This window comes from Adelges cooleyi, unplaced genomic scaffold, assembly GCF_023614345.1.
Source record: "Adelges cooleyi isolate 19-005CV unplaced genomic scaffold, UGA_ACOO_1.1 ACOO_flye_CR_arks_rails_tigmint_CR_PRNA_574, whole genome shotgun sequence".
Lineage (NCBI taxonomy): Eukaryota > Metazoa > Arthropoda > Insecta > Hemiptera > Adelgidae > Adelges > Adelges cooleyi.
The window spans coordinates 12,390,095-12,414,196 of record NW_026096268.1 but is presented as its reverse complement, the minus strand read 5'-3'; the positions used below and the strand labels follow the sequence as shown (position 1 = coordinate 12,414,196).

General features: G+C 37.7%; 1 protein-coding gene across 2 annotated transcripts; it reads right to left on the bottom strand.

Moving 5' to 3' along the window:
• Positions 1 to 1,015: 1,015 nt before the first annotated feature.
• LOC126843790 (midnolin homolog) lies at positions 1,016 to 24,102 on the bottom strand. Of its 2 annotated transcripts, none has more exons than XM_050581567.1 (7): positions 23,366 to 24,102; positions 21,261 to 21,348; positions 13,494 to 13,550; positions 12,438 to 13,070; positions 3,950 to 4,037; positions 3,272 to 3,550; positions 1,016 to 3,003 (listed from the first exon to the last, which is right to left on the bottom strand). In XM_050581567.1, exons 1-7 carry the CDS (start codon positions 23,728 to 23,730, stop codon positions 2,786 to 2,788), a joined length of 1,728 nt encoding a protein of 575 aa, XP_050437524.1. In that variant the 5' UTR covers positions 23,731 to 24,102; the 3' UTR covers positions 1,016 to 2,785. The 2 variants fall into 2 exon arrangements, with proteins under 2 accessions (XP_050437524.1, XP_050437526.1); XM_050581569.1 differs by having other exon boundaries at positions 1,017 to 3,003; positions 3,308 to 3,550.

The window sequence follows — 24,102 nt, the reverse complement described above, 5'->3', positions numbered from 1 at the left end:
ATTGTTAGGTAATATAATATATATTATGACTTGTGATAAATATCCAAATCAATGCGAATCTCTGCCATACACGGAGATTACGCATTGTTAGTAATATAATATTTATAATGAGTGCAAAATATTAATTTAGCTTCGATGCAATGCTATAGGTTTTTTTTTTAATTAAAATATTGTCCCTTAAATTAACTTGATTAATATAGGCAATACTATATATATATATATATATATATTCTTTTTTTTTGTTTTTACTATATCAGGTAAATCCAATTTGAACAACAAAAGAACTGAAACATTTGTTCGTTGCAGGTAAAGACAGGAAATAGTAGTACCGAATTGTCGATAATAGTTTTTTTTAAATTATGTGCATTTAAAATATGAAAACACACCTAAGAAGTGTTGTGAATAAATATATATATATATATATTTCAATGGAATTCGAACAACACAAACGACATTTTAATCGCATTGTATCAACTTTTTAATATATTTCGTGTAATTCTCTGTTCAACAAACAATATAAAAATATTGTTTAAATTATTTATTAAAACAATTTGATAAAAATATTAATTTGCAACGCGCAAAGAACAAAGTACAAATTTTGCATTACCACGTCATATTTTTGCAACGCACAGGCAACCTTTGTCGTTACTTTTTTACAAATTGATAATAGTAAAACTTCTTAAACCGGAAAGAAAAGTAAGAAGACGAGTGCTATTGAAAAAGACAAAAGATAATTTACAATGATACCAGAATAATTGCTAAAGCAAGTACGAAGGTCGATGATACACGTTTCTTTTTATTTAACTATTCTCATATTTTCAGTAGAATCGTGCGATTTTAAATTATATGTAGTCAAATTTATTATTAGCAGTAAGGCGTTGTCATAATTAATTTTTTGTACCTACAGTTTGATCACGCTAAATACTTGATTTATTCATCAACGATATCTTAACATCAAGAATAAAACATTATTGTAGTTTGTCGGCAAATTAAATGAAATAGTTTTTATTTAAAAACAAATAGTAGCTGTACAAATGAGTATCTTAAAAAAAAAACAATTAGTATAAACTATTATTTTAATGTTCTTCACAAGAAAAGTAAATATATTACGTATTTACATAATCCTAGCGCGTTCACATATTTTATTATTGGTATTGCATTGATTATTATAATACACATACTTTATCGATATATAATTTTTTATTTGACACTAATTTCACATACAAACCCCATTTGGTGTATCATTTTGTACATTGTTTACACATAAGTCATAACGGCTAAAACCGTCTATAGACAATAATAAGCCTACTAACAATAACATTTACTTTTTGTATACAAATAGTTAGGGATTCGTACACAATAATGTTCGAAGGTTATTTTCGGGCATTACAATAAATACAACTTAAAACACACAAAAGTAATACACGTTTTTCAATTGAATAATGTATATATTTTTTTTCATAAAAAAATCGTGTAAAGATCGACGATAATCAATAAACTAATTTAAAAAAAAATTTATAAAAAAAAAAAAAAAAGAGGATAGATAACGTAAGACTCGATAATTACGGCTACAATTGATTTTTCGTATTATAGTTTGTCCTAAGCAATCGGGTCACGGGCACACTGGAAAACGCCAATTTAATAATTCACGGTCTCAACCTTAAAGTTAATAACAAAAATGCCCAATAAAAAAAAAAAAAAAAAAACAACGTCTGTTCATATTTCGATGAACTTATTATTATTATTATTAAAGTTATTTGTACATAAATACATTGTGTACGCAATGCATCATTTTAAAAAAGGTAAAAAGCACAGAGGAAATTTTTATCAAATAAATTTAAAATAAAAAAAAAAAACATTACAATTAAATTATAAGGAAAGGCCAGTCGATTGATTTTTAATATACACAAATTAACGAGAAACAGTTTTATTTTAAAAATATAATACGTTTTACGATGCAGATGTGAAATAAAAAAGCCCTAATGTTCAAACAAAACTTAGTATAATAATTACTCTTCTCGTACATCAAAAATTACCCTAAATAAATAATCGATCTTTAAGCATATAATTAATTATTATTATTACTTTTTTTTTATAAATTTTATTTTCCATTAACTATACGAATACTAATTTTTAACCAGCACGCGTGATTTATAATAATTAATACATATATATAAATATATATACACATATTTTTCGTCATTTGAAATTTGACAAGACAAACTTATGATATCTATTTGTAATAATCTCTAAGAAAAAAGTCTACGCATTTTGTTTACATACAAGAAAAATTGAGGTAATAAATCGCAATTGTTTGAAAATAATCCAACATTAAACTCCCAGGAAAATAAAAATCACTTAAACAATTTAGATATTTATAAATATAAACATCCTAATATACAATAACTTTACAATATTTCTGTTTTTAAATTAAATTATGGACGATAGGTCTGAAAATTGTCTAAAGCTAAAAATCAGTTTACAAAAAAAAAGTTGTTACTATTAAATGTAATAATTTGAGGGAAGGATTAAATATATATTTTCTATGTATAATATGTTTGTTTTCGTTTTTTTTTTTGGTGCCATATTGATGAAGTCATTTTTTATAATATAATATATACTTAGACAATAAAAAATATTGCACCCTATAGTGTAACTGACCACATATTATTTTGTTGATAAATATATATTTAAATAAATACATATAAAAAAAAAAAAACATGGTGGGGTTTATATTTATTTTTATATCACATATTTTAAATGTTGTCTCCGCACTGGCAGTATTTCACACGACGACTTGTTCGGGAGGTAATGTCGGATCAACGGTGGGATCTTGTGGCCCTACGCTCTGGGTCTCCGATTTAGCCGACCACTGTGTTCCGGCTTTGGTTTTGTCGTAGGGTACACTACGACCAGCCCTACGCCTCTCGCGTTTCTCTTCCATGATCAGACGCAGACGTTCCATTTTACCGCGGGTAGCCGCATTTTCCTTGGAGTCGTTCTCTGCAGAAAAGATAAAAATAATTAAAACTAAATAACAAAAACAGACACACGCATAAAGAACGTTTTCATTAAAAAAAAAACAAGACAGCGGTCAGTTTAAGTAGGTTTTTTTGTTGTTGGCCAAATATAAAGTTCACCGTTTCTCAAGTGAAGTCGATTGCAGATTGACAAGTCTTAAGGTGTATAATTTGGGGGGGGGGGGGCCAGAGTCGATACCGCTGTCTCGGTAACTAAAAATGAATAAAAAAGGTTCTTTGGAAAAAATAACTTGTCCAAGAGTCGTGTTCTCTGGCCGCCAATTTACCGGCATGGTCGGCCGCAGTCGACGGTTGAGCAGACATTGCGCTGGCGCTCGAAAACGCGGTGGCCGCTTGAGCCGCCGCCGTCGGTGGAAGAGTGGTGGCCGTGCATACGGCCGGCGTGCCGGATCTGGCGGCCGCTCGGTACTGTGGCGTGGCGCACAGCAAATCGTTTAGGATGTGTATGATGGTGCTGATATCACGTTTGGGACGACCGAAACGGTCTTGCAGTGCCGGATTCAACGTACCTGTAAAACGACAAACGCCATGATAGTAAATTATTATTATAATATGTGCCACCGGGTCATGTGGCCCCCCTAATGTGGTATTTTGGCGAAAAAATCGTTTGTGAGGAGGAAGAAGAACAACAACAAACAACAGTAAGTAGGAGAAGGAGACGTGCGTTTTGGACCGGGAAGTGGTGGGAAAAAAAGAAAAGGCCAACAAATTGTGTGGTCGAGCAGCAGGCAACAGCGGTTATGGGTAGTTCTAGGTTTTCAACCAAGAAGCCTTAGACCAGGCTGCAGGAGAAACCATGGAAGAGATCGTGTATATTAATAACGCGTGCAAAGCCTTAGTAAGGATTCGACGTTAAATCGACGGAAGGCAAAAATAATAGTAATAGTAATAATAATAATAATAATTACCAGAAAACGTGCCGGAGTATACGCCTTTGCCGTGGTGTTGCATGCTCTCGATTATGGCACCTGGCCTTCGTTTGAATCCTATGTGCATCTGAAAATAAGGGCAAGAAAGCAAATATTAGTCACAACTCCAGATAATGCGCGCCTTCTTATAACCCGCCGCCGCCGAGTTATTTGAACGTTAGTACATATCGCCAACCAACCATCGGTACACCAAATTGGGTTTTTTCGTTTGAGCCCGGCAAATGTTTGACATTACCCCCAAAAACATGGGTTTTTAACTTTTTTTTTAGGTTTAAGCACACCCAAGATATTGTCAACTTTAGTACACGGGTTGTTGATTTTTTATATCACGACAAACCGGTAAATTGCTATTTTACGGTTAATAAGAAAACCGGTAACGCTAACGAGAAGACGAAATAAGACCCGAAAAACTAAATTCATTACGCGAGCCGTCTAATTAAAATCATCTAAGTAGGTCGTTAATTTTGCAAAAGTAGACTTGTGCGATTTCAACGCGTTTTACGACTGTCAATCGATTTATGTAATAAAATTAAGGCGTTACAAACAAGTTATTGTAGGGGGTCAAGAGTTTAATCAAAATAGTATGGGAAAAAACACTTAAAAACAAATACAAAGTCAGGCAAGCTCAAAAACGCTTAGATGCGAATCTGTAAATGGTAAAAAGGATTGAACATCAAAATCAGTAAATCGAAGACAAGATTAATTTGTTTGCAGTTATAAAGTCATGTATACATTTTTATTAAAATGAACTTTATGCAACGTTACAGCGTTAACTATTTTTTAAAAATGTTCTTCTTTTTATGTCCCAAAAACTATCAGCAAAAAAGCTTGGTAAAGAAAAACACCTTCTCTCCGTGGTAAGGCCTAATGATGTTCAACTGTTTGATGTTTTACTACAGATCAGTAATGTTTAATATAAAAAACATCCTAAACAATATATTTTTTTTTTAATTTTGGCTCTATAAAGTACTATTGGTGTATAATTTATCCTGGTCTATAAACACCAAAGTGTACCCCCGACGTTTGCCCAGTTATTGATAATAAATTCAGTAATTTTTTTAGCGCTTAAACAATAATACCGACCAAAATCATAAAAAAATGTTTCCCATGAAAAAATTTCTTCAATTCGAATAGTTTTTACTTCTTTTTCGATTACTCTGAAAATATGCAACCAAAATTGATAGCGCTGACTAAATGCCAAAAGAATCGGTCCAATGGTAGGTATCCAAAATATATTTTCTCGGTTTTAATCAAAGCTCAACCAAAAACATGACGTGAAGATGAATGTGAAAATGTTGTTTGAACTTTAAAAGGCGACAATTTTTCTAAAATTAGAGTATCAACTATTCCAGTCAAGTAGGTATCCTATTTTGAATCTACAAAAATTAACACAAATCTACAAAAATAGACCGGCCATTTTCGTCGTTGGAAACAAATAGGAAATGCAACGGGGTTCCGCACGCGGAACGAAAATAAACACACACAGGGGGCGCTTGTCGCGTGTTCGCACAGGGCCGCGTTTGTGATAAGAATAAGCGTACCGCGGCGAGCAGGGATGTTGGGCGCGGAGAGAGAGTGGGCAAAGCAACGACCTGCCTCAAAATTGGCAACCGTTCAAACGCGCGTCGCCGGAGGAGACCGCACACCGCAGCAGCAGCCTCCGGGCTACATATAATACTGCACCGCCGCCGCCGTGCAGAACACTCCTCCGTCCACAGATCAATACGCACGGCCGGGTGCGGTCTCCCGAAAAACGCACACACACAAACGGGAGAGTACAACGACTGAATCGATTATCGAGGCGTCCGTCCGCCAACGCCGCGCGCTGTAGACTTTCGGGCCGGACAGAAGAGGCCTCGGGCGACAGTAGCGTCGATGGACGGGTTTTTCCCCGAACACAAGCAAGGGAGAAAAGAAGGGACACGCGGCACCGCTCGGGTTATTATTATTATTATTACGACGACGACCGTGGTTCGTCGAATGTTGGCGTGCATACCGATTACAAACGGACAAAAAAACCCGACGACGGTCGTGGGTGTAGGCGGCATCCACCCCCGTCGTCCTCGTGCATACAACAACCGACGTTCCGAGCCCCCACAGTAGTTACACGTACACACACACACACACGTATGCACGACCGGTGACAGTGCGCGGCGTGCAAGGGACGTGTCGACGGTACGTGGGAGAGCGCGCGATGAGGCGGTGCCGGCAACGGAGGAGGCAAAGAAAAGCGCGTGAGTGTGGTTATATTATTATGTGTGTGCTGTTGTATACCGAACAACACCCGGAGTTATTTCTAAACGGGAAAAAAAAAATAACATAGAATTTATTTTGTCCGGACTGTCGCCGCCTCAATGGTAACAAATATAAAACCAGCCAAGCCCGGGAGGACAACGCTCACACACACAAGCGTTTATCATTAAGGCGGTCGGTTATGTGAAGATATAAAAAAGTATATATATAATACTCAGTACTTAACATAATATCAAAGCGTGTGTGTATATATTAATAGCCTACCAATGGATTTCATTTTTCAATATAATCATAATAATATCAACGCCTCAGCTCAAAGATAGCACGGAAAATCGAAATATTTTTTTATATATCAACGCGTGATATTCCCTATAGATTTAAAACGATTTTGAATTGTTATTCCTAAATACAAGTCTTAAATTCACTAGTTATTAACAGAGTAGAACCGCGTCAGGTTACTCAGATAAAATAAATAACTTGCTATTACAGTTACGTATAATTTTCTATTATTAATTTGTGTACAAAACGAATGTGTGTACTTTGGTCTTCCAGTACTTAAATAGATTAAATTTTCATTTGATTAGGTTAAGAGTAGTGTAGAACTATTAAATTTCTCATCCGATTTTTATAGGTGAAGTATTTTAAGTAGGTCAATTACCGGTGAAAGGGATCGCATATTAAACCACTGATTTTTTTTTTTTTTATTGCAAAAGTTGTTTTATTTTTATTATTTTGTGAGCTCTCGAGTGTCTGCGTACCGGGCGAGTTCAGCTACGGTTGTGCAGCCTATGAGGGCGTACACTGTCTCCCCTCCTCTCTGCGGAGAAGGGTTTACACAAAACACGAGCCGTGCACGGGCGTTAAAACTACACAATAGTAATAATATGTAATAAAAAAAAAATATATAATATTGCTGCTAAAAAAGCCGACAGTCGGTCGCATAATCCATACGACCCTACCATTATTGGACGCCATCCGGTTAACCTTATCCTCGACTACCGAAAACTAGTTTTTGAGCGACAACAAGCGCACACACACGGTTATGAGACAAGTCTAGCGACAGTGACCCCAAAAAAATATAATAATTATAATTAAAAACCGTTCATCAAATCGTTCGATGAGCGTCGTTGCCGGATAGAAAGTGTTTTTTTTTTATACACGACAACAACGCCTGTCGCTGTGGGTCGATTCTCACGCGCGCCCATAAGTGTAATTATCGCGTAACCGTATATGTAAAAAAAAACAAAACAAAACAAAACGTCGGCTTAGTGTGTTTTACTATCGTGCAACACTAGAATAGAACCCGCACGCGTATAGAACGCATAACAGTCGTGCAAAACCAAGGTCTCGGCGATTAGGCCATAGCAGCTGCTGTCTAAAGCCACTAACCAGAAATTACATGAAAAAAAAAAAACACTCAACTCAAATTGTGATGGGTAGAAAAATAACAAATCATCATACGTGTAAGTTAAGACGATCGGGAAACCTAACGCCAAAGCTGGACAAGCCGACAACCAACCGTGCAACAATCCCACATAAGGTGGTCACAACCTTATAGAAGAGACGATTTTTATTGGCTAAGGGAGGCATTTTTATCAAATTAATTTTCAATTGCAAATACCATACACGAGTTTGGGAAAGTATGATTGAGACCAAATTTCATGCAAAAAAAAAAAAAATAGTGGGATGGGAACTATTACACCTTCCTCAAATCACGTATAGGAAATTTCTTGAAGAATAGAATAGCTTTACCGTAAAAGTATAACTGAATATTGATGAGACTTTGTTTTAATTTTGGTGTAGACGATTTTCAATCAAAACAAATGGTCGGACGCAAAATTATAAACGTTTGAAAAAATGTAAAATAAAAAAAAACATTCAATAAACTCCGTTGTTTAGGTTGAGCTTCAAATAAATGTATTGAACAAATGGACTTTAGCGTTAACCTAACTGCTTAGTTTCTCAGATAAATGCACTAGCCGAGACATGTTTTCACGACTAAAAAAAGATGCTCAAAAGCGAGCACGTTCAACTGACTGCAAACAGTACTGGTTTGACGCGCTCAATTTCGAACTAATGTTTACAATTATGTGGATTTTACATTTTGTTATGAACGTTAAACGCGCTTCACAAAACAACAACAAAAATAATATATTTATACTATTTGTCATACATATACATGTAAAAAACGTTGAGTAGACGTGCGAAAACCGCTTGGTAGAAACATCTGCTGGTTATGAGTAATTATACAACGTGAAAAACGATGACGATAACGGCAAAATGTCAGGTCCAACCGAGGACTGTTTTATACAGGTTGAACACATCGGAGAGGGGGGGGTATGGCGAGAAATACACGGTAATAATGATAATAATAACAATATGTAGTTCAACGATATCCTGGATATTGATATAACAATGGCAAAAAAAAAACACCACAAAAATACTATAAAACCAAAAAAAATACCTTAAGCAAACCGTGGATAATTGTTCACAACAAAACGACGGGTGCTACGATACAAATGGAAGTTTTTTGTGCTCATACTTTTTTTTATGTCTAATAATACACGAAGAGCCGTCAATACTGCTATTTTTAAAGACCAAAGTCTATAGGGAAATATTTTATCATGTAAAAATTATCAGTTTGGATAAAAGCAACCAAAAAAAAATCATTAAGAAATTGACGCCCATTATACGACACTAGTATTGTTATTGTTATTATTATAATTTTATAACCTTATTTAAAGAAATGGTAATAAAACAAAAAAAACACGTGACCCACATAAGCAGGGACTATAATTCTCCAGACGTATACTTTAATACTATCATAATTAAATACAAGAAAAACACCTAACAATTCTTAAGAGTATTAATTGTTCTGTTATTATTATTGAAATGTCATGATTTTTTTAAAAATTTAATACACATTATTTTACACGGGACCAACAGTTGGTGGATAATATAATAATATTACATGTTCTCTTCGTTGTTGTTGGCTTTTTTTTTACATAACGCACAGTTAAGACATAAATCACACACAATAATATCATCGTTATTAAAACATTTAAATTATTGTTGTTGAACGTAACGCGACGACCTAAATGTGTTTTTTTTAATCAAGTGTTGTAACGACGCCGCAAAAACAACCGACCGAGCATTTGGTAACTTATTGTAACAAAATAATTTTAAAATCATATGATAAAAGCCACGAGCACAGCACACAATCAGAATGGTGCGAAGAGTATATTTTTTAAAACGATTAAGTTTCACCTGAATTAATTGTATAATACAGTTGCCGTTTTTTCCTGTATCCAAAAACGATTTAGGTAAAAGCAGCTATATGAAAATCTGATAAAATTTCTGGACCAGTCGATACAGACTGTAAAATACCGGTAAAATAATTATTTAAAATGATACAATTCAAAGGGTATTAAGGCCCCCTAATTTCTGAAAAGATTGAAATTCCATAAAAAGGCATATTGTGTATTACAAATAAAAATCATAAAACATATTTTCTGGGAATATATCGATTGAACTACTTAATGTGAATTTATGACTGGTTATTCTCACTGGGCTAATTTAAAAATACTATAAGTATTTTAAATATTGTTTGAACGTATATCCTATTTAATCTATTAAGATTGAACGAAATTCAAAGGCGTATAAGAAACACTGTTGAATATTATTAACTCGTCATCAAACAACGAATACTTATTAGTTTTTTTCACTCAATCAAAAGACATATAATTTAAAAAACACACGGGCCGAATGTTAAAACCTGATCTCGAGGCATTGTTGTTAATAGTCGTGTACACCTACGAGTGTCGGCATAGGAGTTTAAATTACGCCAAGCGGGGATGACGACAAGAGACATCGAGTGGGCGACGCCCACCGGTAGTAAGGTCCCATTTACGACCCTTTGTGAATAAATTTCCATGCAAGTGTCTTTTTCGTATCGCTTTGATGTGATATTCCAGGTGATTTGAAACCGATCCTGGGGGATTTGTGCGTGGGCCGACCGATAAGTAATGGGGTATATATTTTTATATTATAATGGATGTATCAGGATTGCGGAAATTAAAAAATATTACTAGTTACTGGTATTTACTTGTCCGCCGTACATCACATAATTTGATTAAAAAACAAAAAAAAGTTTAAAGACTAACTAAAAGTGCGAACTTATTTTTTAAAAAAAATGACGGTTTTGGTTTGTTGTCGCGAATGTTTGGGAAAAAAGACTCGATTGAAAATGGGAGCTAAAGGCTGATATAAATATGTTTTAGATACGATAACATAACTGGATTGGAAATTTCAGCTTCCGCAGAGATGGTAGGCTTAGAAACGCTGTTATATATGTTAGGTTTTCTGGAATATTAATAAACGTTTTAGTACTTATTTATATGAAATTTTGTTTTTCCATTCTCCGTTGGCCGATTTCTATATTTCTAGTGTGTCTAGGTTTGAATTCTGTGAAATTGGGCGACTACACGTTTTAGATAGCATGCAATATTTGTATTCTATACAATAATAATATTTCGATACCAAGACATAGTCTAGAAAATGTTTTTTTTTTTTTTAGATTTCTATCGTGTCTAATCAGCCAAACTCGGGGTAAACGGTCAAAACAGCGTTTTGCCATAGAAACGAGTGAAACACGGCCGGTATATAATAGCGGCTCGCGAAAGCCTATTGCGAGCGGAGGCTCCACCACAGTGTAATAGTCCAAACACAGTGGTGGGAGGAGGGGCACGACCGTGGAAAGTAGTACTTTCGGGATCCGTGCCCATACCGCCACCACCTCCACCGCCGTCCTCCCTATATCGATTGCAACCGGCGGCGGCTGGTTCGGTCCGCTCTATTTGCCTCGGAGGCAGCGGTTATATATATTCAGTGTACATATTTTTTTGTATTCGTTCTTTCTTAACGCGCCTTAGAAGCGGCGGCGGCGGAATCGACACAGTTACCGGGAGAGACACCGTTGTCCAGCAGACTGGAACGCGCGCGCAGCCGAGTAACCGTATATTGTAACGCGGATCTTACGGTAACGCGGATGGCGAAATTAACCGTTTCACGGCGAGGGCTCCCCCGCCACTCTCTTCTCGCCCGAAAGAAGGCAGAAAACTAGCCATACCAAATTCGTCCGGTTTATATACAACGGCACATTTACGGGGTTCCTCCTCTCACTTACATGAACATAATTTAGTTTTTAAGAATTATTTTAGAAAAAACACGGTTTTTCTATGGACGAGGGCAAAACAACAAAGCGTGGCACAAAACCCGCATCGTACTGTACACCTATTTTAAAGTGTTTTTTTTTTTGTGTATATAGCAACGCGTAATCGAGTAAATATACACAACACACGAAAGGTCGCATATACAATCGGGGGCTCGAGGCCTTTTTGTGTGTTGTGATAAGCGACCTCCCACGTGATCAATATGACGTCGTCGTCGGCGATTTCACCGGGTGCCGGGCCCAACCACGCCCAGGCCAGGGATATACCCGGATTCTGTACAAACTGCCACCGCAGCCACCCGGTTAACGAGCAAACAGACTTTACCCCTCAACAACCGGCAAAAACAATATTATTATTTCGTATACTCTTTTAAAAGGGCCGACAGACCACAAAAGGCAAAACAACGCTATTCTCCGTATCATTTTAACTATCTATCCATAGTCTCTTTTTCTCCAACGTTTTGATACTATACATTTTGGTGAAGCTACGACGAAACTCGGTCGTATTTCACCTGGAATCGAGGTCAGGCAACGGCGGACCTACACGTTTGCGGCACACACGTTCACGACGTGAAGACTGCGGGTGTGGGTTAGTGTGTGAACAACGCCAAGTGAACGGCAACGTTGCCACCGAGTCGAGACGAGACGACACGAAACTACTAGACTTGGTTCATTGGTTTTTTTTATTCTATCTTCGAGGCGGCCCGCAGCAGCCTCACATTGATCATATATTAATTCTCGGGACGACGTCGGCGGCGGCCGGGACAGAATTAGTACCCGGGCGGCGGCGGCAGCAAGTCCCCGAGTACCGCGTTGCCGACTGCGGCGACGTTGCCGCCCACGCCACCACGCAATCAATACGGTCTCAATGTTATTATTACTATTATTATCATCGTGTGAGCCCATGTTGGGATGGGGGCCGATCGGTTGCGGCTAACTCTAACGTTTTGAAAAAATAAAAATAAAATGAAAGCCGGTACTCACCTCTTTGGAACCGCTTTTCGTAGTGAGGACCTCTGACGACAGTTGTTTCAGGGTCTGGGTGAGATTTCGAGAAGCCTCGGCCAACGCCCGCGTATCCAGCTGCGGTTTGTCACCCGCGGCTGTCGAGGTGCTCGTCCCTACGGACGTTTTTCCGTCGCACGAACACGGGGCTGGCGCCGAAATCGTCGACGGCGATGATGAAGGCGTTTCGCCGGTCGCCGCCGATGTCGGCGTCGCCGGCGCTAAGGTGATTGGGGGTGTGGGTGTCGGCGCGGTGGACGTCGAAGTCTCCTCCGCGGTGTCCATCGAATTGTCGTCGCTGTCGTCAGACACGTTGCGGACGCGAGTGATTGGGTAGGCGTCCACGCCGGGTATCAGTCTAGGGGTACCGATGATGTTTCCGGCCGAACACGCTGCAGCCGCCGTGGCTGTGGCCTGAGGGGGTTCGGGCGCTACCGTGGACGCCGCGTTCAGAGCAGCCGTGCCAGTGGCCACAGTCGGGGCACCGGGATGCGGTCGCTTTGACGTACCCGACGACGACACGGTGGACAGCTGAAGTTGGATGAGCATCATATGGTCACCCAATCGCATGGTGAGGTTCAAGGGTGCCTTGCCCGACAGGAAATCGTTTACCTGTAAAAAAAAACCATACAAAACACCGTTAGTTCATAAAAACTTGAATATGGAAAAGATACGGAAAACCCTACTGAAAAAAACGTCAAACAACACAGGGAAAAAACAATTGTGTCCGAACAGACGTTTAGGGGATATCAATCCTTTTGTAATTCAAAAACGTCTAGAATAAGCTGGAATTTTAAAAATAATTGTATGGTATTTTTAACTGTTGTAAATCGACAAATGACATAAACATATTAAATGGTTTAACGTTAGGCCTCTTCTTTCTGACTGCAACACATTTTTACAACAATACCTCATTGCCTACGCAACAAATATCGTACACACCACAACCGTTTGTAATTGAACGGCCTTAAATAATAAGCATGTGCATATTATGTGTTATAATGTTATTAATAATAACAGCAGTTTGTAGCATACCTGCGAGTCGTTTAGGCTTTCCAACGCTTGCATCACGCTCTGTTCTGGTCTCTGAACCTGAAAAAAAAGAGCTATAATATAATATGCGCCAACTATGGACAAAATACAACACAATATATTATTATATTATATTATGAACGGCTGTGATGCCGGAGAACGCGGTAAGGCGCTTAGGCCTGGTAAAATAGTATTAATATTATAATCATAATCATTGTACAACATGTAATAACGAATGACGGTGACGGATATATTTATATACAAAATAATTTATCGGCACAGGGTGTGGTTTCACCAAGGCTGGTGCTGATAAGGTTGACGCCCGATTCTATGTACGGTTGAAAGACGACACCGCCCAAAAATTGTGTACAAAAATACCGAAATCCCGTTGCCGGTGAAATAGTAATAATAAAAACAATAAAAAAGCCTTATAAGCGAATTGCCAATGTCGATGTCCCCTGCGAAATATTTTCTTGATGGTCGCAGAAAAGAACAAAATTTTTCTAAATGATATCCATACAAAAAAATCAACAGTTTCCAGTAAACTACGATAGAAGTTATTCAGAGTTTATGTACCGTATGTAACTAGAGCGCATAAAAAAAACGACATCGCAACAAACATTAAATATCATACGGACGTAGTGATCCACTTTTACACACACATAGTATATGTACATATATATATATAATTATACATATTAGACAGGTAGTACACACATACACTACGGTTCGAAAACAAGGTCTCGGCGCAATCAATTTTGAGATCCTTTCGAAAATCGAGTCCACCTTGAACGCCAATGTATAATATTGTTATTAATACATATTTATATATATACATATATAAGCAATATTATACTCTTCATGCATGCGAAACGCGTACATTGTATTCGCCTCCGTTTTTATTTACTTCTACACTTGGTCGTTTTGTTTTGATAATATAAAACGACAACGATACTCTCTCCCGACATCACACATCCGTATCTGTGCACACAACAATAGACAAACGGATTATAATAATAATAATAACAATAATATAGGACTCGCCATTATATTCTTATCGTCGCCGAACGAACACAAATTCCCGAGGTTATTAACTCGCGAGAAAAACCATAATATTAAAAATAGCGGTTGATAAAACGGGGGTTTCAATTGATCCGGTAAAGAATTGAAAGATGAAAAAATTGGCTGGCGGAACGGAGAAAAATTCGACCACGTTCTAAAATTATAATAGGCCTTGGAAGTTTTGAAAGTCATTGATTATAGAACCTAGCCGTGCTAACAGAGACGCTAAGCTATGCCCTATAGTGCTACATTCAAATTTCATTTCAATTCAAGTCGAGAAAATAGAAATAAAAAAATTGTACATTAGACCTTTTCAGAGACACTTAAAAACAACTTTTTTATTGAACAAAATATCGATTTTCATAACATATTGATCAAATAAAATACAGTTTTTTAGAGAATTTTTTTCTGAAGATAGGTATTACTTCCACATTGTATTAGCACCGAAATTACGGATATTACTAAAATAGTGAAAAAAATCTAGTATTCTAAAGGGCTAATTATATTTAACCATTTTGTATTTAATTATAATAAACTGGAAAATGTGTGTGCATATCTGGGTCTTTGGTTTGGCTTCGTTCGATGCGCCATATGAAAATAAAACACGACCAACGTTTTGGTTCAAGTGAAAAAATCGTATAAAAATAATGTAACAATATAAACTAATCTACCAAAAATTTGCCAAATAAAACCTAACCTACGAGAACCAAGCTTTAATTTTTCCTAATCTATCCTAACAGGCAATCAAGATCGGACTAAGATAAGTGTTTAGATAAAAAATAACCAAGATATCTGTTTATATTTGAGACATTATTCATATAATTTTCTATGGAATACTATGAGAAAGGACACTTGGCCTAGTTACGCGTACGCTCAACAAAGTTTGTTAGTGGTTCATTAGGAATTTGTAGTTTCTTACACATCAGTGGCCCGTGGTTACTCAATTAAGTTTTAATGAACTGTTAGTACTACAAAATAAATGAAAATAAGTCAAGATAAAAAATATATATACTTATTCAAATTAGCATTAAAAATATGTAAAAATTTAATTAGACAAGTTTTATTACTTAAAAGAAAATTTTAATTTGTTGATTTACTTAATATTCTAGTCGAGTACATATTAGATCTGTCTAAATTTTAATTTTCAAATCTAAGACTAGGACTAGAAGTTTAAAAAAAAATGGCAAAATTTTCCTTGATTTTACTGTAGTTTAATATTAGTCTAAAAAAATTATGACTTGTAAAATGTGTAGTAAAAAAAAAAAACCTTTAATTCTTTTATTTCCACGGGAAATTTTTCAATTTGAACGTCGTTTTGAATCATTTAATGGTCAACACATTTTGATAAATTTAGATCAGGATAACTTGGGCAAGTTAAAAATAGTGGATCTGTTGTATAAACTGTATATAACAAGATATCAATCAAACGACAGACATTTGCCAAGGGTGCTAGGTCAAGGCTCGGCCGCCAATGTCATACGGTGTGTAGTGTCCATTAGAAGTGTGTGAATAATTAATACCACAGACTAATAACTGTCGACCGCACACGCATTCCACATCTTCCGGCGGCCAACTCTTTACTAAACCTAAATGCCGATTGCCCCGACAGAGAGGGGACACAAGAGGGAATTTAATCAAATCTAAGAAACACAGCAACACCAGTAAAGACCCCACGCAACTTGAATAACAGATAGATCTCTCAGCAGCAGTCGTCGCCAATGGCGACACAGACAATTTCTCTCTCGACGCAAAATCTATAGTATGTTAATAGGCGTGCCTCGGCTTGGACAAGGCAAAACAAAAATCGTTGAGGTTTACCATAGAGAAACAACGGCTGCGGCCGCGCATCAAGTCTAAGCACTAGCCAACGCCTACGATTTGTTCTTGATATTTTTTCACCGAAACAAAGCTAAGTAACCAAAATGTATTATAGTAGAATCGTCGGACAACAACGTCAAAACCGAGCAATCGGTTAATGAATAAGCGGTCTCGAAAGGTACTGAATTCACGTTGAACCCAATTAATAGAAACACTAGAAAAAATGCATTTAAATTATTTATGAAAGTGTTCTTTTTTTTTCTTTTCTACAAAACGTTAATATCAGAGTCATTAGTGCTTTTATTTTGTTGATGCTCACACACAATTATGTGAGCATAAATTTTGCATAAACTAATTCTCACTCTGTCAATGCTGGTTGTGTAAGTAGGTTAGGTTTTACATTAAATTAAAGGCAACATTTTACATAAATGAAGGTATTTGCATTTGTTTCAATTAAAAGTATTTGCTATTTATTTATTTACGAGTTGCGAATTACTAAAAATTTTAGCAAATCGGCAGTCGAGTAATGTAAGCAGGACTATGTATAATAATATTTAATTGGCGGACAAAACGAGATAAAACGTATACCGTAGGCGGCGAAAAATTGCCAAAAAAAAAAAAATACATATATATATATATACATAGGTACGCCGAATAACGGATATTTAATTTAATCAGACGGCGCAGCACATTCGAGAACCGTACACGGCGCAGTAAGGTCAAAGCCAAAATGAAACGGCTATCATTATGCTCACAGTACCAAATAAAAATGTGTACAAATCTCTTAGAAGTTTCCATTGTAGCAAATAATAATAATAATAATAAATAAATAAAACATTGAACCATGACATGTGCAATCGTTGAACCGATAAAGTTAACGTGATAACCGGTCGGTTAATGGTCGGTCTGTGATAAGATTGAATTAGAAAGCGCATTTGATTATCATAAACTGCATAATTTGGCTCATGCTACAAACGAATATCATTCAAATATGTTTGAAATGTTGCTTGACCAAAAAATTATATTTAGTCAAGGATTTCTCGGGGAAAAAAATGTACAAAGGTCAATTAAAAATCCGTTTTTACCTAACTAATTAATTTCATAGCGTTTGATTCAAAGTAAAAGTTAATTAGGATTAAATTTCGGTAACGGTGACGGAAATTTGAAACTAAAACAATTTACAGGTGGCCCTGGTAAATTCTGGTGGACTGATAAACAGTTAAATGATACTTCGTGCTATTTAGGTGTTATGAGTTTAACTCGAAACACTGGCAATGACTATTTTTCTTCGCATGACACATACAACCGTTATCATGACAGTGTGGAGATAAGCGGTGCCGCAGTAGAGGAAATATCTACAACACTGTTTGTTCTATTACACAACAGCCAAAAGATAAAATGTACAAAACACTAAGAAGTTGTGTAAGAGAATGTAATAATTGAAATAAACATCTCAAAAAAACTTCGAAATATAACATTAATAAGCAAGCTTTTAAACTATACGAAAACCAAAGTTGATAAGATAACCTCAATAAATGTTTGGCACTTAAATTGTATCGTTTTTTTTTTGTGAGGATGAAGGAGTAATAATAGTGCATTATAATTGATAATGTGGATAAAATGAGCGGTCTATTAAGACGCCAGGCCACCAATTTGTGAATAACCAGCTAAATATAGGTATTTTTTATTTGAACATGACACGATAGCAAAATAACGCGTTTAATAACCCAGCAATGATTAACTCATATAGATTTTTAATACCAGAGATTACAGAGATTAAAATGCACAATTGAAAAGTAGTTTAAATTCGAAATTTGAGTTTGATTATACAGCCAGGCTGATATTACTAAACTGTTAATAAAATTACATTTTTGGAGATCGTATAGAAATAAATCAAATTTACTATTACAAAAATATTCATAATTTAAACTCGCCGAGTGTATTTCACAGAACGTCTTTAAAGTATAATCTTACGGCAACATAGCCGTAGCCTCTCAATAAGATATCATTAATTATTAGAACACATAATAATAATAATAATAATGTCATAAGCCGAACGTTACGCTTTTTATCAGTCCAATTCGATGACTTGAAATACGCCTAATTTGAAGCTTATGATAAAATAATATGTACTATTATTGGATGAGATATTTGCGTCCGGCCAAACGTGACCACAAATCACAGTAATTATCGACTACTGCCAACGCACGTGCGATCGTCTCATCAAAGTTTTCCCCGACTGAAAAACTGTGACGCCCGTGAGCGTAACTTCGCCACCGGACATGAAAATAATATCTCAAACAACGTTTTCAATCGTCGCGAGTTACACGACGGTCGGTGGACGCGACGAGCTCGTTGTGCACCGATGCCGTTAAACGACGTCGGTTCGGAACGGATCCCGGTCGGGCCCGTGTCGCCGTCGTGGTCGGGTCATAACGGGTGTTGACCGTTGGCGTTCGGCGTTTAGGTCCGCGCTACACCGAACAGATAGACACAGCCACGCGGTGTATACCGTTGCCCGGATCCCGTTACCCGGGCAACGGGACCCGTCGGCGGCAACGGCAGGCGGTTACAGTCATAACGGGCCGCCGCCCCGTTACACACAAACTCATGCACAGGGTACCACGAAAAAAAATAATACATATAGCCATATAGGCATAACGGTCCCCGCATAGTTTCCACTGCGGGCGTCGGTACGAAACACATCGCAAAACCGTACGTTACCGTCGTAACCGGTAAGTACCCAGAGGAGACACTGTGTATCGCGATATAGCTACAGCGAAAACCCTCTCACGAGCATTTCAACTATAGTACAAGCGACTTTCTATAATAAACACACACATTGTTTTCAAGTTTTCCTAAACCAACAGAAATGCGTTTTTTTACAAGGTTGAAAAACTGTGTGATTTCCGTTTACATAGAACAAACGAATATAATATAAAATATCATAAACGTCTCGCAATAAAAAAAAAAAAATATGATATTTTTGATATATTTTTTTATAACTATAAAAAAACGTCAGTTTTTTTTAATGCTAACATTAATTTTTGTCGTTTTAGGAGAGCATACAGACGACATTCCAATCGAAAAAGATCTCGGTTGTATCATTATCTTGTTGGATGCATACTATTATATTATATAGAAGAACGTCGCCCAGAGACGGTTTGGGATACACTGAGATGTGTAATGTAAGGCCGCTGTAGTCGCGCCAGTCGAAAACAATAACACAAATATTATTACTATTATTTCTGTAACAAAGATAATACGAAATGTCCGTGGAGGTTTTTTTTTCTATATTTTTATTCAACAAATTTCTACGATACGAGTTGGTGTTATAATAACTCGAGACACCGAAATAGAACTATGTATTCTGAACTCTGGTTGTAGTAAAATCATATCAAAGCCAAACATGTCACACACGCGGTACACCACACTATGAGAAATGTGTATTGTGTACAACTAAAAGACCTATTTAGACTTGTAGATAAATAGAGAACGAAAACAAGTCAATATATTATAAAGTCTGGCTCGAGATGGCCTCTTAGTTATAACTTATAAACAGTAACACGAATCTACAATTTAGCACAATATTTTTCACCCGGTTCGACTAGTTTTGCGAAATTGAAACCAGTTGCAACGTAAAACCTAGTTTTTCCTCAATAAAAATATCGAGGGAAAGTGTTTTTAACGGATTTCAGAATCAGGTAACATTATCTAACTAACGGCCAAAATGCATTTCGTACTTCGTCATTTTATTTTGGCATTCCTTTCAATGCGCCTTTATAACCCTTTATTTTCTAGAAGCTATGTTTTTTTGCATTGTATATTATTGTTGTGGGTCCCGAGCGACGCGCTTGACTACAATGCACTTGACGACATCGATTTGTTGTGTTAGAAACGTCGTGTAAACAAAAAAGACTACTTACTACATACAGTTAAGCAAAATAATATTATCATTATTTCAAAACCACCGAGAGAACAACCGTCAGTTGAGGGGCGTCTATCCTACGTTATAAATAATTCCAAATGCAGACATTGTGTTTACATATTGTTACTATCGACTTCCTCCCACAGCAAACGCATCTAATTACAGGAAAATTATCCCCGTTACCTAATTGCGCCATTGGCCGAGTGCTGCCGCCCGAAGAGGGGCGGCAGCACTAATGTATTATTATTATTATTTTTTACTATTAATACACACATACACACAACAATAATGACTGACGACGGTGTCCATAACAACGGGCGTTACAAAACTTTGCCGAATGACCGCCGCACTGACAAAACATAAACAGCAGAGGTGAAACCAGAATTGGCAAAAATAAAATCCGAGTCCAAAAAGAACCTTACCCCCCGGTTGGTTTTGATTTCTTTGGGGGAAACCGCAAATCCTAGGAAAATATAACCTGGAGCTAACTCGACATTATTTTTCGCAAGACCGGAGGAGGCGGAATCAAGCACAAGGCCTCGGCGACAAAACACACGTCGTCTCGCGTCCGAAAGACGGCAATTCCCTTTCCACGACGTTATTAACATGCAGGAATAAAACGAGAAATGCGATAAGTCGTCCTTGCGAATAACATTATTTTATAGGCATCGATTTGATGTTTGTATTGTCGCTTAATATTATGGCGACGGCGGCGGCGTCGTTACTCATCAAGACGCGCAGTAGTGTGGCAATAAGCACGCGTGTATTGCACAAACGTTTTCGTACTACAACAAGTCTTTATGTATGAAGTGCCCACTCTCTGACCGGGCAGAGGGGTGGGGGCGCAGGACGTCGAAAACGAAGATTTACTATATACAGTAATATAATAATAAATATATTACATGTATATATTGTGTGTATATAACATTGTACATTATGTGTGCGTTAATAATACTACTCACCAGAAGACCGGTTTCAACGCTGGGCAATAGGGTGAGCCGACTTCCTTGCATCAACTGGTTGTCGTCCAACGAGCCGTCTCTTAGTTGCCTGCGTGATACAAAAAAAAAAAAACAAAGAAAGATCCTTTATTAATATAGCAGTAATAATAATAATAATAATAACCGAGGGTATCGTTCTGCTCTTATACAGATCCATAAAACGTACAACAAAAAGATGTAGCAAACAAAAACCCCCTTTTTGTATACATGTATAATTCATTATTCGTGTTAACCTACTATTATTTTTATTTTTCAAAACTAGTCGCAGAGACTAAGCCGTCGTCATAAATTTTACACAAACATGTATAAATATATATTATATGTATATACATATTTTTTTATTTCAAGGTTTATCACAATAAAGTAATTGCGGTCACAGTGGTGTTACATAAAATGTATCAATAACGCGCGCGATGTATCGCATTATCCCTATCATGGCACATTGTTGCGTTACAGAGATTATTGGTTTTTAATATTATAATAATAATAACAATTATTATTATATATACAGTGAGTTTGCGAGTGTAGTCTATATTATATTAGTATTATTATATTCATAAAACGTGCAATGATGCTAAATAGTAATATATTCGTCATCGTTGTCGTACACCATGTTCTGACCGACTGAGAACCATTGTACCGTGTCGAACAATGGATTATCCTAGGTTGGGAACCCCTAGTTTTCCTTTTTGATTGGAGAAAGCGACTTTTCACGCGCGCGACGTTAAGACAAGTATTTATTTTTTGCAAAGAAACCCATCGTGTCTGCCAGGTGCCACGCCGCTGAGTCGTGTTCCTAGGCCATCACACAATGGTCCAGGATCCCTGGAATCCCCGGGCAGCTGCTGCTGCTGCTGCAGGCTGCTCTACACTTGTCTGAAGGGACCGTGCGGTGGCGGCGGCGGGTTATTCACCCCTAATATAATGGCGTCCACTGCTGCCGCATCATAGCTCCCCTCATATGTACAAAAACTATCAGCTGTTGGGGTCACTGCCAGCAGCCGTTGTGGATTTCGTCATCTCGGCGGCAGTGAAAAAAAATCTAACACCGCCTTGTCTAAAATTGGGTTATGTTGATTGTTAGACAACGTTTTATACAACGAAAACCGCCGAACTGATATCATTACGTAAATATGTCGTTGGACGACCATCACCCGATCTATACTGAAAATAGGGGGGGGGGGAAATCTTTCCCAAATAGAATGAAACCAGACGCGGAACAGGTTATATTGGCGGCGGCGTTTTGTGCCAAATACGTCGCGGCAACACAAAAAAAAAACAGCCACTTCCAGGAACTGCGTAACACAATAATGAATAATACAATAATATTCGGGAGACGGTTTGGGTTCTTTTTATTCCGATGAGATCGCTCGTAGAATAGATTGAAAACCGACAAAACTAGGGTATTACGGCCAAGAATAAGATTTAAGAGAGCGAGAAGAAAATATTATAACATAAAATTATGATAATAGATAACAGATTATCGGCGGCGGGGGAAGACCCGGAGAGACCGCCCGGTCATCGAAAATTTCACCGACCCAAGCACTCGTGCCGGGTAAAGGGTAAAAGGGAACCATTGGGCACACGAGCAGTAGAAATCCGTTTATTGTTACACCGACGCGCGCGTGGACGACGAACTGGCAACGTCGCACGGCCGTGTGCGACACAACTACCTGGACGTCCCGCCGTCCGCCGCCGCAGACCAAACGAAATTTAATTTTATCACGTCCCGACCAACATAGGCACAGCTGCGGTACGATTTTCTTAAGATTATACTACAGTCGTACAGACATTTGTAACCCTCCTCCCACAGCTACCCTCAAGACAAATGTTGAATAAAAAAAATGTAGGTATATATAATTTTCGAGTTCGCATTATCGGATGGAAGCGTCATCCGCCGGTTGGCACTTTAGGCAAAATTATAAATCGTCCTATAGATAAGGGAACGACGAATACAATTGGAGAATTTCTCATACCGAAATCACCCAGAATAAACCCAGCGGCCCAGTTTTATCTCGAGAAAGAACTTATCTAATCTTAAATTTTAAAAAAATACGATATCTTACCTCTCCCGGTACAGCAGACATATCCGTTCTTTGGGCACTCTTAACCGTTTGGAAATTACTTTTTTAAGACTTTCCACGGAGTCGGTCTTCAGAACGGACAGGTCAAACTGGCCACCGGTGGTGGGTGACACGGTGATGGTGATTTCGGACGCGTCGTCCATCGAAGGAACCGCAAGGGGATCCTCGGCGGCCCTGTGATGATGAACAGCACTGTGCTGTTGCTGCTGCTGTTGTTGAGCGGCGGCGGCAGCGGCAGCCGCGGCCGTCGCGCCGACAGCCGTCCCGTCGTTGTTGTTGTTCACGGAAGCGGCCGTGGCGCTACAACCGCACCCGGATTTTGAATCGCCAGCATCACTACCTTCCATATTATAATTGATATTTTACCTTCGCACTCGTTATTAATATATTACTCGTAACTGCTGCTGATTATTATTACACTTTTCACACTCGAAACAAACAAATTGAGCACACGCGACAGCCTGGACAGATGAAAAAAAAAAACACAATACCAAGCTGTGTACGGAAAACAATCGGTTTATATCACAAACGCGAATCGGACGCCATGACGACGGTAAAACACTGCATGGGCGGCGGCGGCGACTGCGGACGACACAAAGAACGCCCGACGAATAAGGAAAAATAAATTTTGTAAATACTGAGTTGTTCCAACGGCGGCAGCGGCAAAACAAGAGCGATACTACCGCAGCGCCGACAGATCGCTGAATGGAAAGAGAAAA